Source organism: Oncorhynchus mykiss, chromosome 32, assembly GCF_013265735.2.
Source record: "Oncorhynchus mykiss isolate Arlee chromosome 32, USDA_OmykA_1.1, whole genome shotgun sequence".
NCBI classification, from domain to species: Eukaryota; Metazoa; Chordata; class Actinopteri; order Salmoniformes; family Salmonidae; genus Oncorhynchus; species Oncorhynchus mykiss.
Window position 1 is genome coordinate 30,532,461 of NC_050572.1, and position 17,271 is coordinate 30,549,731.

At 43.8% G+C, this 17,271-nt stretch overlaps 1 protein-coding gene across 1 annotated transcript in view; it reads left to right on the forward strand.

Moving 5' to 3' along the window:
• Positions 1-12,534, forward strand: part of LOC110488253 (teashirt homolog 1) — a 35,682-nt gene extending 23,148 nt beyond the window's left edge. The window contains exon 2 of the mRNA XM_021560403.2: positions 7,947-12,534. Within this exon, the coding sequence (XP_021416078.1) occupies positions 7,947-11,392 (3,446 nt within the window). The 3' untranslated portion in view covers positions 11,393-12,534. The remainder of the gene's footprint in view (positions 1-7,946) is intronic.
• Positions 12,535-17,271: the final 4,737 nt, after the last annotated feature.

A 17,271-nucleotide genomic window follows, 5' to 3' on the forward strand; every position in this document is an offset into this window, starting at 1 on the left:
GATGGCAGGAAGCTTGGCCTCAGTGATGCACTGGGCTGTTTGCACTACCCTCTGTAGCGCCTTACGGTCGGATGCAGTTGCCATACCGCTCGGTTACGATGTTCTCTACGGTGTCACCTTAGAACTTTTTGAGGATCTGGGGACCCATGCCAAATCTTTTCAGTGACCTGGGGAGGAAAAGGTGTTGTTGTGCCCTCTTCACGACTGTCTTGGTGTGTTTGGACCCTGATAGTTTGTGGTGATGTGGACACCAAGGAACTTGAAACTCTCGACCCGCTCCACTACAGCCGCGTCGATGTGAATGGGGGCCTGTTCGAAAGGTGGATGAGAAGGCACAAATATAATACCTTTTGATAAAAGGTGTATCATATCAAATGGTCTTAATACAACTTTTTTTCTTTCACATATCTTTATTATCTTTATCCGACATTTCACATGTCTTGTCAAAAATGAACACGGGCACTCAGTTGCGTAGCGAACATTGTTGTCTTCCACCTCATGAAGATTTGGAAAGCCGAGTAAATTTGCACGTCCTGCTGGAAGAGTACACCAGCTATTGGAGGCCCCGCAGGTATTGTGCCATATGGTTAATTATTCCACATGGGCGGCGGGGATTGGGGGGCGTGGAACTGTGAACAGACTTTTCTAAGGGGAAGTTGAGGGAAAAGCATATATTAATTTATAGCAACGACTCCACAGAATCCACGGCAACACAAATCAATGTCACCTTATAGAGGTGGGAGGGGGCGTTATACTGGAGAGAGGTGGGTGGAGTCTGTGTAAAACAAGCCTCAGAATTTCAAAGCCCCACCCCTGCTTAGGGTAACTCTCTAAGCAAGGACGGTATGGTGGAAAAAGATAATTTATTTGTTTAACCTTTATTTAACTAGGCAAGTCAGTTAAGAACAAATTCTTATTTACAATGACGGCCTAGCAAAAGGCTTCATGCAGGGACGGGTTCTGGGATTGCTCTTCCCTGCTAATGGTTGTGCCTGGGCATATTGAGTGGCAAATAGGTTTGGACACCCGAAATAGCATTCAAACTTTGCTTGCTGAATAATACCTTCATTATTTCTTAAAGGAGATTGTATACCATCAGCAGTCATGAGAGAGTAAAGAACAAAACAAAGATGTCCTCACCATTACAGTAAATAAAATGCCCAACAAATAGGATGCCCTGTGGGTATTTTATTTTATTTTTTTACAAAGAGAACTGAGAATCATCTCGAAATGAAGCCTACGCTGTCGACCCTTTTACACACAGAAGTACATGAAAAGGTCTGTTTTTCCTCAGTCTTAGGGAACGTAGGCACTAGGCCTAAACGCCAGCTTGCTTTAGCATCGGGCCCACTAGCGCTTGGAACAGACAGGATCACACCACCCCGGCATGTGCAGCAGTGGCTGTCCCAGAGAAGAAGACGACAAAAGAGAAGGGGAGAGGGAGAATGAGATTGTGCTGTATTCTCCCTGACATGCTCTGCATTACCATAATTGGCTTTTCTACATGATAGGACAGAGGAAATAATAATGTCATTTTATTTACAGCCTGTGCCACTGTCCCCGTCTCCCTCACACACACACACACACACAGATGCACACACACATGCAGGTCAAATGACACACACTGATCAGGCCTGTCCAAAGCCATCACAGCGGAGGGGCCGGTGACAAAGCGAAGCAGGGAGAAAGGAATACGACTCGCAACGTTTCAGCCCCCATTTTGAAGGGCGTCTAAACGGCGACTCGGTTGCCCGTCTGGAATAGCAGAGAGCCCGACACAGGCTAAATCAGAGGAGTGAGAGCAGGCGGAATTGGACATTAGCACCACAAATGACTGCCGGGATTGGTCCTCTTCTCAGAGACAGAGTAAATAAATAAGGAGAGTTGAGAGGGGTGTGTGTGTGTGTGTGTGTGTGTGTGTGTGTGTGTGTGTGTGTGTGTGTGTGTGGCATGTGTGTGAGTTGCAATTCGGCGGTGCTGCTTCTCGCTCAACTGCACTCGCTCCCTGTCTCACGTTGTTTCTCTCCCGAAGGCTTTGGTTAAGTTTGACACCAGCCAAATGGTGTAGCCTCAGCGTCCCATGACAGATAGCATTATGGGTTTAAGTGGCAGATTTGCACAAGAGAAACGAGCAAGGAGAAATATACAGTATGTGAAATGACTCCATTTTTCAGACGTTCTAATCTAACATTGTATGGAGAGAGAAACTGCCGGTTCTCTCGGAAAGCAAAAGTTCATTTCAACCTGATTTGTTTTGAAGCAGTTGATTCTCAAGTTGTTCCGATGTCCTTTTTGAGAATGTCAACGCAGTGGTGCGTGTGAGAGAAAGCACAGCTAGTTGGGAATTCATTGTGCATAGTATCACAAACTCTGTGCCACAGACACAATGCGGAAACAGTACTGCGAGAGTACAAAGGTTATTTTTATGCTTAGCTATAATGGATGACAATTTATTTCGATAAATGTAGTATTGTATCGCAGATTGGAGCTTGGCATAGAGAAGGCTTGTACATGTTTCCGTGTGAGTGACTGTGAGAATGTCCGTCTGTTTTTATCTATGTACTATACACTTAGGGGTGGTGTGTGCGTGTGTGTTCGCGTGTGTGTTCGCGTGTGTGTGTGACAGCAAAGGCCCGGTAGTGTCCTGCCGAGGTGTCACCTGTCTGGAGGAAGCCCGGGCCAAAGTGACAGGCTCGTCTCTGGACGCAGATGGCCTGCTCTCCCTCTTCTTTCCACATCCGTCACGCGTCCCCTCTGTGTTTGACACACACACACCGACACACACATACTAACACATGTCATTGACACTGACACAAGCACTTAAGTGACAAACACACACATGGGTTGTCAGATACAAGAAACACATGAATGTAGTGAGACAAACACACACACACACACACACAGGGACACACCTGATGGATAGATGCACACAGAATATCTCCCTAGCACACCAGGTGGATAGATAGGAATAAATGCTTACAAACTAACCCTCACGCGCACAAGCACACATACAAATGCACACCTTCTACTTTGTGTCTTGCTGCCTCAGGTTACAGTCAATTTCACATACTTTCCCCTCTACCATTTCAGACCCACCCATAGACAGACTCCTGCTCACACCTCTGTCAGCTAACTCCTAAATGCACCTTTTTTTCCCTCTTTTTTTTTTTGTTACAAACCTTTTCCTCTTCCATTCTCCATGACAGCACAAAGTGGGCTTATTTTTTATTTTCTCTCAATTTTTTTTGACTGACAACCACAACAGCATCCCCCTTCCTTCCCTGCCCCATTTTTAATCCTCCCCCTCTCCCCTCTCTCCCCTCGCTCCATTGTTCTGAGTGAGGCTTGAAAGCGGGCGGCTCAACGAGTAGTGTCAGCATCTCCCCATCTCTGATTGCCTTATTAGCCGCCGGTGGCACCAGGAGCTCTTTCCCTTTCTCCCCACAGATGGCAAAAAAGAGGAGGGAGAGAAGAAGGAAAAAATGTCTGACTTCTATGTTGTTGTTTTTTCTTCTTTCGCTTAGAAAGAAAGGCTCGTTTTGTGGACACTTGACACCCACCACCCTGACCCGAACACCTGACACTGATACATGATTCGACACTTGAACTGCGCCGTTGGTTAAGGGCTTGCAAGTAAGCATTTCGCGGTATTCGGCTCATGTGACAAAACCGATTTTGATTTGATTTGATGGCTGTCGAGGTAGAGGCAGCAGACTGGGGATGTCGGGGGAAGTGTGTGTGTCGGTGGGGGGGGGGTCTGGGCTGAGGTGTGTGCAGGAAAATACTTTACTTTATTTTTAAGAGATGTCAGGTTGTCTTGTCTGTCTTTTCTGTCGAAGCTGTCTCTCTTTACCCATTCCACTCATTAAGAGCTACGGGTAACTATAGTGGAGACGGCAATTTTTTTGGGGGGGGGGGGGTGCGCGTTCTTTAGTGTGATGAGCTATTTAGAGACAGCGAGAGAGTAAGCGTGATGGGGGAGTTTTCAGTGCTTTGAGGTACTCAACCAAACGCTCTAATGAAATGAAATACGGGATGCTCTTGACAATGCACCGACTGTTGATTTTTATATATTTTTGACATTGGCTTGAATTTGATTCTTTTTGAAAGGGTGTAATGTCGGGCTCTGGGGTAGGCATAGTTGTAATATTGGACAGATAGATTGCAGGTATTATGTGAGCAATAGTGTAGTATTATCTTTTGTGTGTACGTCTACACATATTCAGTACACGCTAGCACAGCGATGGATGTTCATACACATTTACAGTGCCTTGCGAAAGTATTCGGCCCCGTTGAACTTTGCGACCTTTTGCCACATTTCAGGCTTCAAACATGAAGATATAAAACTGTATTTTTTTTGTGAAGAATCAACAACAAGTGGGACACAATCATGAAGTGGAACGACATTTATTGGATATTTCAAACTTTTTTAACAAATCAAAAACTGAAAAATTGGGCGTGCAAAATTATTCAGCCCCCTTAAGTTAATACTTTGTAGCGCCACCTTTTGCTGCGATTACAGCTGTAAGTCGCTTGGGGTATGTCTCTATCAGTTTTGCACATCAAGAGACTGACATTTTTTCCCATTCCTCCTTGCAAAACAGCTCGAGCTCAGTGAGGTTGGATGGAGAGCATTTGTGAACAGCAGTTTTCAGTTCTTTCCACAGATTCTCGATTGGATTCAGGTCTGGACTTTGACTTGGCCATTCTAACACCTGGATATGTTTATTTTTGAACCATTCCATTGTAGATTTTGCTTTATGTTTTGGATCATTGTCTTGTTGGAAGACAAATCTCCGTCCCAATCTCAGGTCTTTTGCAGACTCCATCAGGTTTTCTTCCAGAATGGTCCTGTTTTTGGCTCCATCCATCTTCCCATCAATTTTAACCATCTTCCCTGTCCCTGCTGAAGAAAAGCAGGCCCAAACCATGATGCTGCCACCACCATGTTTGACAGTGGGGATGGTGTGTTCAGGGTGATGAGCTGTGTTGCTTTTACGCCAAACATAACGTTTTGCATTGTTGCCAAAAAGTTCAATTTTGGTTTCATCTGACCAGAGCACCTTCTTCCACATGTTTGGTGTGTCTCCCAGGTGGCTTGTGGCAAACTTTAAACGACACTTTTTATGGATATATTTAAGAAATAGCTTTCTTCTTGCCACTCTTCCATAAAGGCCAGATTTGTGCAATATACGACTGATTGTTGTCCTATGGACAGAGTCTCCCACCTCAGCTGTAGATCTCTGCAGTTCATCCAGAGTGATCATGGACCTCTTGGCTGCATCTCTGATCAGTCTTCTCCTTGTATGAACTGAAAGTTTAGAGGGACGGCCAGGTCTTGGTAGATTTGCAGTGGTCTGATACTCCTTCCATTTCAATATTATCGCTTGCACAGTGCTCCTTGGGATGTTTAAAGCTTGGGAAATCTTTTTGTATCCAAATCCGGCTTTAAACTTCTTCACAACAGTATCTCGGACCTGCCTGGTGTGTTCCTTGTTCTTCATGATGCTCTCTGCGCTTTTAACGGACCTCTGAGACTATCACAGTGCAGGTGCATTTATACAGAGACTTGATTACACACAGGTGGATTGTATTTATCATCATTAGTCATTTAGGTCAACATTGGATCATTCAGAGATCCTCACTGAACTTCTGGAGAGAGTTTGCTGCACTGAAAGTAAAGGGGCTGAATAATTTTGCACGCCCAATTTTTCAGTTTTTGATTTGTTAAAAAAGTTTGAAATATCCAATAAATGTCGTTCCACTTCATGATTGTGTCCCACTTGTTGTTGATTCTTCACAAAAAAATACAGTTTTATATCTTTATGTTTGAAGCCTGAAATGTGGCAAAAGGTCGCAAAGTTCAAGGGGGCCGAATACTTTCGCAAGGCACTGTATACCAGCACACACACACACACACCGTAGTCGCAGTTGCTTATGGCCCTCCAGCTTTTCCCAGGCAGCAGTAAATGGCAGCTCACAAACATCAGGTATTATGTCTTCTCTGATTATGGGCCTGAGCGGCAACACGCTGTTCTGGAGCTGACAGCACATCTGCCTCCTCGCTAGAGACTGATACTGGCACCTTGGACAAGCATCTTATGGGAGAGGATAAGGTGAACTGCCTGAGCTCTGTCTCCATCTGTCTGTCTCTGTCTCTCTTTCACTCTCTCGCTCCCTCTGTCTGTCCTTTTCTCAATGTATTTCTCCTTCACGATTACCATGCAGCACATTGTCATATTGAATGAAACATTACATAATATTGCAAAATTCTAACAGGTTTGACAGTTGGAAATACTTTCCTCTACAACGCTTAATTTGTTACTTATTGCAGTTTAGAGAAAGTTGATGTCTGACATTGTCTCGGAGTTCAGAGGGCCTGGAATTACACTTGAGAGACAGTTGACACTGTCTATAGGCTTATTCTCAAAGTAACATTTCTGCCATAATTCCTGCATAGCTACAGGGGTTGGAATCCCGTGTCGTTTGTCTGCCATTAAAGATAACCACTCAGGCAGCTGATCAACACAGGCAGTGCCTTGTTAAGTGCTCGGTCCTGTTCCATAATGGTCATTAAGTAAATGGTATGGATGGAGTATTTTTCTCTCATCTTGTGCCCCGACAAAGAGTTCCATTATTTTCTTTTCGAGGCTGGCAACACTTAAAAAGTGTCAAATCCAGAGGAAAATGCTATTTCATTAGCCACATACCATAGCCATGCTGTTGTTACTCATTTAAAACATTTAATCGTCCTTTATCTGATGAACTACCTCAGGACTGAATCATCTTTTTGGTATTGAAGAAAACATGTATTTTTATAAACATATAGGTCAAATAAATACTAAAAAGTACTATGATTAAATGTAGAGGAACCTTGATATAACCTTGACAGTCATTCTGTGTGGAGAAAGTATACACAGAACTCACGCTCCCCATCCTCTGTGGGTAACACTGTTTCCCTTCTCCCCGCAAGCCGGCACACTTGACTCCCTGAGAACTAGTACAGCATGGACGGTGACAACATGGCATGTCATGTCCACCGGCAATTTCCACGCGTCATACTGTGAGGACTTCCACTGCCAATGCCAACTCTGAGCCATCCCAGCCGAGGGCCTGGCACGCTCACCCGCTATCGCTATGTCACACGTCATGGGCAGGGTGTGAGTGGCACAGTGGCAGCAGAGACTGGTTCAAAGTCAGAGAGAGTCTGTGCCCTCCATCTAGGAGAGAGGAAGCCATTTTAGTACATGAACTGGCTTGTGACTGTTGGGGTCACTTTTTTTTCCTGGGCAGTCTAATCATTTGGATATTTGAAATGGATAGGATTTAAGACGGTCAACTTTCTTTTGTATCTTTGCATTCAACAGTATACATCCATATAGAGTGTATGACAGCGTGCAGTTGAAACATAAAAGCACGACAAAGCAACAAACACGAGAGTTCTAACATACTGAATGTAGGCTACTGACCTTTTTTGTCAAACGCAGTGGACTCTCGCTGTTGATTAATATGCATCTGCTGCTTTGGGAACTGGTTTTCCATCATGTAGAATTGTGCTTGTGTCCCTAGTTTTTGAACTCAAGGGGAAATATTCCTCTTGCTCATCTGTGTTCTCCTTTACCCTTGCTGAGCCATACTGTTTGATGCCTTCGTTAGGCTGCACAGTGTAGGGGACTATCTATCATCGTCAAGATATGGACGTTTGCCACTTTTATAATTGCAAAGCAGCATCCTCCGCCAGGACTATTGACTAAAATATCTTAAGAATCATTGCACCCACCCCCTCTTACACACTCAGAGACACAGACATGCAGGGTATACACACGTTAAACACAGACACGCATTACGGGATAAACACATCAAGAATCTCTATACACATCTGATGGGATGTTCTGCCCCGATGAGTTGGCTGATGTCCCTTTTTCCTCTCATCTTGTGTTTTTCAGCTTACGGGGACGAGGAGGAATTTAAGGCTGATGACAAGATCGATGAGGAGCACCTGCAGGACGACGGCCTCTCCTTAGACGGCCATGACGGCGAGTACCTCTGCAATGAGGATGACGACGCCGGGGACCGATTCAGCTTCCAGAACTCCCCGCTCAGCAATGGGACCAACCCGGACGCCGGCTATGCCTCTCCGCTAAGTGATACGAGCGACCAGCTTATTGACTTCCAGAGTACTCCCTCCAAGGACGGACTTGATAAGGAGGAGGAGGAGGAGGCAGTCAGAGGAGAAGTAGAACACCTGAAGGTCCCCAACGGCCTGTCTCTGCAGGACAGCCTGGCGCAGATGAAAGCCGTCTATGCTAACCTGATCTCTGAAGCCTCTTGGTCCAGCATCACCATGGACATGCTGAGAAGTAACAGCAACAAGGTCAGCAGTGTGATCAGCAACAGCAATGGAAGCAGCCACAAGGGGAGCAACGTTATCCTTAACAGTCATGCTAACAGCCTTGTGAACAATAATAACCACACCAACAGCAACAGCAGCAGTGGCACCTCTGCCCCTGCCAACACTACCAGCAACACTAGTGCTACAAGCACCGCTAATACTACCAACACTGGCAGCACCGGTGGAGTGGCCTACGACTGGCACCAAGCTGCTTTGGCCAAAACTCTTCAGCATACACCATACAATCTCCTCCCCGAGCCAAGCCTCTTCAGCACTGTGCAGCTGTACCGGCAGAACAACAAGCTCTACGGCCCGGTGTTCACCGGTGCCAGCAAGTTCCGATGCAAGGATTGCAGTGGAGCCTATGACACACTGGTGGGGCTCACGGTGCACATGAGTGAGTCGGGCCACTACCGTGATGACAACAAAGACAAGGAGGAGGAGCGGGGAAAGAGGTGGTCTAAGCCCCGTAAGCGCTCCCTCATGGAGATGGAAGGCAAGGAGGACGCTCAAAAGGTGCTCAAGTGCATGTACTGCGGACACTCCTTTGAATCCCTGCAGGACCTGAGCGTCCACATGATCAAAACAAAACACTACCAGAAAGTGCCTCTAAAAGAACCCATGTCAGCCCTCGTCTCAAAGCTGGTGCCCCCTACCAGAAAAAGAGCATTTCAGGACTTGGTGTCCCCATGCTCACCAGAGTCTGTCCACAACACACCTGGTGTACACCTGGGAGAGACCTCAAAAGACCAGAAAGTGGTTAACCCCTATGTCACAGCAAATAACCGCTACGGCTACCAAAATGGCGCCAGTTACACCTGGCAGTTTGAGGCACGTAAGGCCCAGATCCTCAAATGCATGGAGTGCGGGAGTTCCCACGACACCCTGCAACAACTGACAGCCCACATGATGGTCACAGGACACTTTCTGAAAGTGACCAACTCGGCATCCAAAAAGGGGAAGCAGTTGGTGTTTGACCCCGTGGTTGAGGAAAATATACAGTCCATTCCTCTCCCTCCGACCTCTACACGACTCCCGGTGTCCAATGTGAAGTCACAGCCTGATTCTCCTCCCTTGCACTCCTCCTCCACTGAAGAGAAAGGGGAGGAGCATGAGGAGAACATGGAGATGAGTGAACCAGAGAAGAAGATCAAAGAGGAGAAAGAGGATCCAACTGAGAAATGCGAGAAACCTGGCAAGGGTGGACATTACAAGTATCTCACAGAGGAAGACCTGGAGGAGACTCCCAAAGGAGGTCTGGATATCCTGAAGTCCTTAGAGTTCACTGTGTCAAGTGCAATCAGCAAGGCCCAGACTGGCACACCCACTTGGGGTGGTGCTGGCTACCCTAGCATCCACGCTGCCTACCAGCTCCATGGGTCTTTGAAGTCCTCCATGCAGAGTGTCCAGGTGGTTCAACCCTTGTTCAGCACTAGCAGCTTGAAGATGATGTCCTCTGACTCCAGCAATCTGATCCACTCTCCGAGCAGCCCTTCCCCACCTCCAAGCCACAAGAACAATGTGTTGGCCATGGAAGAGCTGGTGGAAAAAGTCACAGGGAAGGTCACTGTGAAGAAGGAGAAGGAGGATAAGACTTCCGAAAATAAATTCAAAGCGAGATCTGCCAAGTCACCCTCTCCACTGTCCAAGGAGAGGAGGGGCTCACCCAAGGTGGATAGCCTCAACAAGCCAGTGAAAAACATTGCCGTAGAGGATCAGAGTGAGCCTAGAAGCAGAGAGGGAGAGGCAAAAGACAACAAAGCTAATTTGTCAACGAAGAACGGAACAGACGTGCCAAAAACGGCAGTTGGAAACAGCTGTAACAGCTTGGGAATCATCACTGATCACTCACCGGAGCAGCCTTTTGTCAACCCCCTCAGTGCGTTGCAGTCCATCATGAACAATCACTTGGGAAAGGCCTCAAAGACGGCCACCCCCTATCTAGACCCTCTGTCGAAGCTGTACAAGATCACTAACAACATGCTGGAGAAGCCCATGAACATCTCCACTCAGGTCAAACCGGTTCAGTCAATCAATCCATTCTATGACAACAATGACCAGCCCATGGACTTGACGAAATCCAAAGTCACTAACGGACTAACTGCGAACAGCACCTTCACTACACTAAACAGCACTCCCAACTGTAATACCAATAACAGCAACAGCACCTTCACTACACTAAACAGCACTCCCAACTGTAATACCAATAACAGCAACAGACCTATCCTCTCAAGCTTGTCTGAATCTCTGTCGTCCCAAAATGCTTTGATGGACATCTCCGACATGGTCAAGAACCTGACTGGCCGTCTGACGCCCAAATCCTCCACTCCGTCCTCCATCTCTGAGAAATCTGATGCGGACAACAGCGCCTTCGAGGATGGCTTGGAGGAGCTCTCTGCAGTCCAGAAAAGGAAAGGCCGGCAGTCCAACTGGAATCCTCAGCACCTCCTCATCCTTCAGGCCCAGTTTACCTCCTGTCTCCGGGAGACGTCTGACGGCAAGTTCGTCATGACTGACCTAGGCCCCCAGGAGCGGGTCCACATCTGCAAGTTCACCGGTCTCTCCTTGACCACTATCTCCCATTGGCTGGCCAACGTCAAGTACCAGCTGAGGCGGACAGGCGGGACAAAATTCCTGAAGAACATTGACTCGGGCCAGCCCCTGTTTCTATGCAGTGACTGTGCCTCTCAGTTTAGGACTCCTTCCTCTTACATAAATCATTTGGAGTCCCACTTAGGCTTTAGCATGAAGGACCTCTCCAAGCTTTCAATAGATCACATTAGGGAGCAGCAGGCAGTTACCAGAATGATAACAGAGAAGACTTTCAGTTCCCTGGGACTTACCGAGGAAGACTCGGGCTCTGTATTTCAGTGCACGCTTTGCAATCGGACCTTTGTCAGCAAGCACGCGGTCAAGCTTCACCTTAGCAAAACGCACGGCAAGTCGCCGGAGGACCACCTCGTCTTTGTCACTGAACTAGAAAAGTTTGATAAAGCCTAGATGGGGTGGACGAAGCTGATGGCATGACTGATTACTGAACCGTTGCACTATATCTCAATACTGCACTGCATCTCAACTGAGACTTTGTGGAATCAGTCCGAAGTAACTGCTGTCATAGAACTGGGCCATGTTCTGTTTTTGTTTTAGTTGTCTTTTTATTTTTCAACACACATTTAGCGGATCGTTTCTATGATCTTTAGGATCTTTTGTCTGTGCATGTTTTTCAGTGAATTAAGATTAAACCAATGTTTAAAAAAATAATAATTGACGCAAACACACAAATTCTGAAAATATATGATTGATAGGAAGGTTTTTTTGTTGTTTTCAACTAATCATATTGGAAATACATTTTAAGAGAAAAAGTAAGAAGGATTTCTGCACTTGGGCTACTATGAAGAGGTACACATTAGGATTGTTAAAATAAACTCAAATGGCACTGATATTTCAACGTTTAGATTCTCACTCCTCCTGATCACCTCAAAATTGCATATGGGGTAGAACATGTTAAAGGATGATATGTAGGCCTAATGACAAACTGCAGAAAGAACAGAATACTCATGAATATGTTCAGCTTTTCTCTGCATATCTGTTTCACTAATCAAGTATTATTTAATGGTGGTATTGCCATATTTGCTTTGATACCCGTTGTAGTTTTATTATTGTGTGCCGCTTCAGTTTCAACTTGTAAATGAGGTTTTAAAACTGATAAATATATAAATGATCAGCAAGTATGTGTAAATGTATGTAATCATATCTTGCTATTTGCAGGCGCTCAACATTCTTTGTACTGTGTGCATTTTTCTATTGTCACTTTATAGAAAATATGGAAAAAATAAATAACTATGTACTGTATATAGGTATAAATATATACAGTATATATATATATATATATACTGTAGAGCCAGAACATTTCCTTTTTCAATGAAAAGTAAGTCCTTCGTTGTGGTTTACATGGTTAAATATAACTACACGGGCCCATCTCTTCTGATGCATGGTACTGTATGTTAAAATAAACATGCAATGCACAATAAATTATACATTTCAATGTTTTATCATTAATACTGTTGAGAATTCTATCCTCTAAATCATGAAAGTATTGTTTTTTTTTTTTTTGCAATTGTAAAATAAACTCTAAACCTGAATTCTGCTTTGTTAAATTTGAGTTTTTTTCCCAATAAGGCTATGTAGCATCATGGAGGAAAACATACATTTTTATTTATTCGTAGTGGATATGTAAATTCTCGACTTCAAGATAACCTGACCCTCAGAAAAAAATGTTTGTGTTTTAAGTGGTCAAGACATGACCTTTCATATGTAGTTTGTCTATCACTGATTTAGAGACACTCCTGTTGACTGTCAAATTGTGTGTTTTTGTCTGTCAGCCTCTTGATGACACACACCAATGAGCATTAACGAAGTCACAGAAACAAGGTAATGTGTCACAGGGACCCACAAACAACAAGCTGCACTTTGAAGAGATTCACGTGACAACGGAGTGGAGAAACTTGTGGGTTTGGCACAATAGCGCCTGTTAAGCTTCTCTGTCTTCTCATAGCAGTTTGTTTCTGGTGACGGCCTTCCCCTTTTGTTAATGATCTTAGAGCGGCCCTAGCGCTTAGACTATGTAAATCGCTGTAATCATAAGTAAGGCCACAATGCAGCTACCTGCAGAGCAGACGGCAACATCGGGAGGCACAGTTAAGCAGATTTGCATAGCTTTGCCTCGAACACAGCACACTGGATTCCAGGGGGATTCGTGGACCTCAGGAATCAAACGTTTACTCCTTTCAACTCAATTACGGGACGGTTATGTGTTGTGGACACAGGGGGCCACAGAGAAGAAAAAAAAAATCTATACGGGGTATGAGAGAGAATATATAATCTCAAACTCTCTTTTACTTGAACGGCCAAATAGTTTCCCAAAACCGTACACATCAGTCAATCAAATAATATTATGAATCTCTTGAATGTCATGGATTGGTAATGACAGGTGTCATAGTATAGTCATAAGTGTTGCGTATGTCATGTGCCATAAATCATTGGTTAAATAGTATCATAGGTACACCGGTGTGACCGGTAGAGAACTCAATGTATTGTTTTGATGATAGCAAAATCTAATATCCTCTGCCCAATCCAATGATTTCATTAGATAATGTAACATACACATTATATATTACAGTGAGTTTATATGCCATCGCAGATAGGCCAGAGCAATTGTCCTCCACAAGTTCAGAGATCAGTAGCCAATGGCATCTGACTATTTGGAGAAAAAAAAAAAAAACTCAGAGAATTGACGCTCAGCACATTTAATCCCAGTAGGAATAGCTTCAAATTTAAGTTACCATTGGACATGGGTATATACAGTAGGCTTAGTCACTTCTCTTGCCAAAATATAGAGAATAAAGGACATTGTCATTAAAAATCGGGATTTGTGAGGGACTTAACAGTTTCGGATGTATTATAGAATTAAGCCTCCAATTTCTCTGAGGCACCTGGGAACTCGATAAAGGGGGCATGGCAGGTTTCTTCCGGAAGGTATTTAAGATGACACAGTACTGCCACCCAACACATCTCTTTTACACTCGCCTGAGGCACTTTAGAGAGAAACAATAAGGAGCCGGGGAAGTCAGTACCTGGAAGTCATAAAAGGAAAAAAACACATTTAAGGGATTTAAGTCACAGAGAAAAGTTGAGTCGACATGGGACATAAACATTGGGGGTAAACACTGCTTTGAAAAACGAATATATGGGGTTTGTTCAGTTGGTACAAACAGGTGGAAATATTCTAAAATGGAAAACATTTATTGGGAGAAGTTCAGGTACAGTATCTTATGAAATGATGTATCGGCTTATGTTTAGTCACTGATTGGGTAGACGTGGGGTCCACTTACCAAGTTCCCTTTGTGTAAAGAAGTTGCTGGTTGAGTGGTATAGTCTACTATCCACTGGAATTTAATTAAAAATGCTTTACCTGGGCTTGATTGAGCTTGCTTGGCACAATGGAACAGTCCCAAATGTGCAAACCATCTGGTACTAAAGGCTGGCTCCAGCAAACACTCAAGGCCATTTGAACTCATGGTCTGGTATCACATGCTGCACGTATACCGTTCCTTCAGATAGTATTCATACCCCTTGATTTATTCCACATTTTGTTTTGTTGTGTTACAGCCTGAATTCAAAATGGATTAACTGATTCACCCATCTACACACAATATCCCATAATGAGAAAGTGATTTTTGTCTTTTGAAATATTAGCAAATGTATTGAAAATGAAATACAGAAATATCTAATTTACACAAATATTCACACCCCTGAGTCAATACATTTTATAACTAATACCATTGTCAGTGATTACAGCCGTGAGTCCTTCTGGGTAAGTCTCTAAGAGCTTTGCACACCTGGGTTGTACAATATTCGCACATTATTTTTAAAACTATTCAATCTCTGTCAAGTTGCTAAACAGCCATTTTAAGGTCTTGCCCTATATTTTCAAGGTGATTTAAGTCAAAACGAACTAGACCACTCAGGAACAACTACAGTGTATATTTGGCCTTGTGTTTAAGGTTATTGTTCTGCTGAAAGTTGAACTTGTCTTCCAGTAACTGTTAGAAAGCCGACTGAATGAGGATTTCCTCTAGGATTTTGCCTGTGCTTAGCTCTATTCCGTTTATTTTTATCCCAAAAAACTTCCTAGTCCTTGCCGATGACAAGCATACCCATAACATGATGCTGCCACCACCATGCTTGAAAATATGAATAGTAGTACTCAGTGATGTGTTGTGTTGAATTTGCCACAAACATAACACTTTGTATTCAGAACATGAAGTTAATTTCTTTGCCACATTTTTTGCAGTTACTTTAGTGCCTTTTTACAAACAGGTTGCATGTTTAGGAATATTTTTATTCTGTACAGGCGTCCTTCTTTTCACGCTGTCATTTAGGTTAGTATTGTGGAGTAACTACAATGTTGTTGATCTATTCTCAGTTTTCTCTTATAACAGCCATTCAACTCTGTAACTGTTTTAAAGCCACCATTGACCTCATCAAATCCCTAAGCAGTTTCCTTCCTCTCCAGCAAAAGAGTTAGGTAGGATGACTATCTTTGTAGAGTCTGGGTGTATTGATACACCATCCAAAGTGTAATTAATAACTTCACCATGCTCAAAATGATATTCAATATGTGCTTTTTTTTAGCCATCTACCAATAGGTGCCCTTATTTGCAAGACATTGGAAAACCTCCCTGGTCTTTGTGGTTAAATCTGTGTTTGAAATTCACTGTTCGACTGAGGGACCTTACAGATATGTAATGAACACAAGGGGAGACAGAGAGCTGGTTTCATGCGCATGGCGCAGCAGGTGTTTATTGCAAAGGAAAACAGGAGGAGGCAGGTAGCTGGGTCTAGGAGCAGGCAGTTGGTCATACACAGAGGGTCCAAAAGGACAACAGTACAGGCAGGGAAAAGGCTAGTGACGTAGTCCAGGAAATGGGTAGATAACAGGAAATCCAATAGGCTAAAGGCATCATTAGCGAGGCAGGCAAAAACTATCATACACGGGAGGAGTAAAATCAAGGGGGTGGGGGGGTGAACTCAGAAAGACGTGTGTCACAAAACAAACAATACCTCACAGTGATGCCGGTGCAAAGAATTGAACTAAATAGTGTGATAATGACATACAGGTGTGTGAACAGGTGATTAGAATTCAGGTGATTGGGATCTGGAGAGTGAGCTGCGTTCAGGGGACCAACATGTTTGAGGGTGTGAGCTGGAAGCCGACGTTACAAGATAATTGCATGTGTGGCGTATAGAGATGAGGTAGTCATAAAAAAAAATGTGTTGAATGCTTTTATTGCACAGGTTGAGTCCATGCAACTTATGTGACTTGTTAAGCACATTTGTAAACATTTCTGAAAACCTAATTCCACATTGACCTTATAGGGGTATTGTGTGTGGGCCATTGACACACAATCTACATTTAATCCATTTTAAATTAATGTGGTAGCACAACAAAATGTGGTAAAAGTCAAGGGGTGTGAATACCTTCTGAAGGCATTACACGTGATAGAAAAGCCCAATCACAGAATTAAGTTTTAACATGGACCAGCATTGCTTTCAAACACGGGAAATATGAATATATGTTTTTCTGGATTTCATTTGCCCGTTTTGTAAAGGAGCTGTCATCACAAAAACACAGCCCCTCAATCAGTCGGCCAATGTTTTGTTTGTTCTCTTGCGATTCCTCTTTCTTTGCTTTAAAGATAACCAGAAAAATTAATTGGCTAGATGTCACCAATAGTACCCGACAAAACACACACACACACAGGGAGTGGCATACATATGATGTTAAGCAAAAGGGTGTTTACAGCAAAAGGCCTCATGATGAATTCTATTTGTTTACGATTTATAATAATTGAAAGGAAAAGCCCTGAGTCAGAGTGCTGCAGTGTACTGCAAATGAATTAGACTATTTTTGAAAATATCATTCCATGATGTATTTGGTGGCCAGACGATTGGAGAAAGTAGCTATGTTTCCATCCAATTGGTGACAGATTTTCATGCGAATAAAAAATAAAAACATGCATCAAAAAAATATGCGCAATTTCCCACCAGTAGGGTGTGATGATGAAGTAGTGCACACAAAACAGAATTCTTTTCCTTCAGTTTTCATGTATCGAATACAAAATAATACCCAACAGCTCGCAGATAGCCTACAGTGCAGGCAGGCTGTGCGGGTAGGCTAGTCTACATGATGAGATTATTATGGATAAGAATATTTGTATTTGTCAAACTGCAGTCAAGCATCGATCAGGATACTTATTGTGAAGGAGCGTCAAACTCATCACCCTGCGAAGTTCATCACAATTTCTTTAATCTGTAGC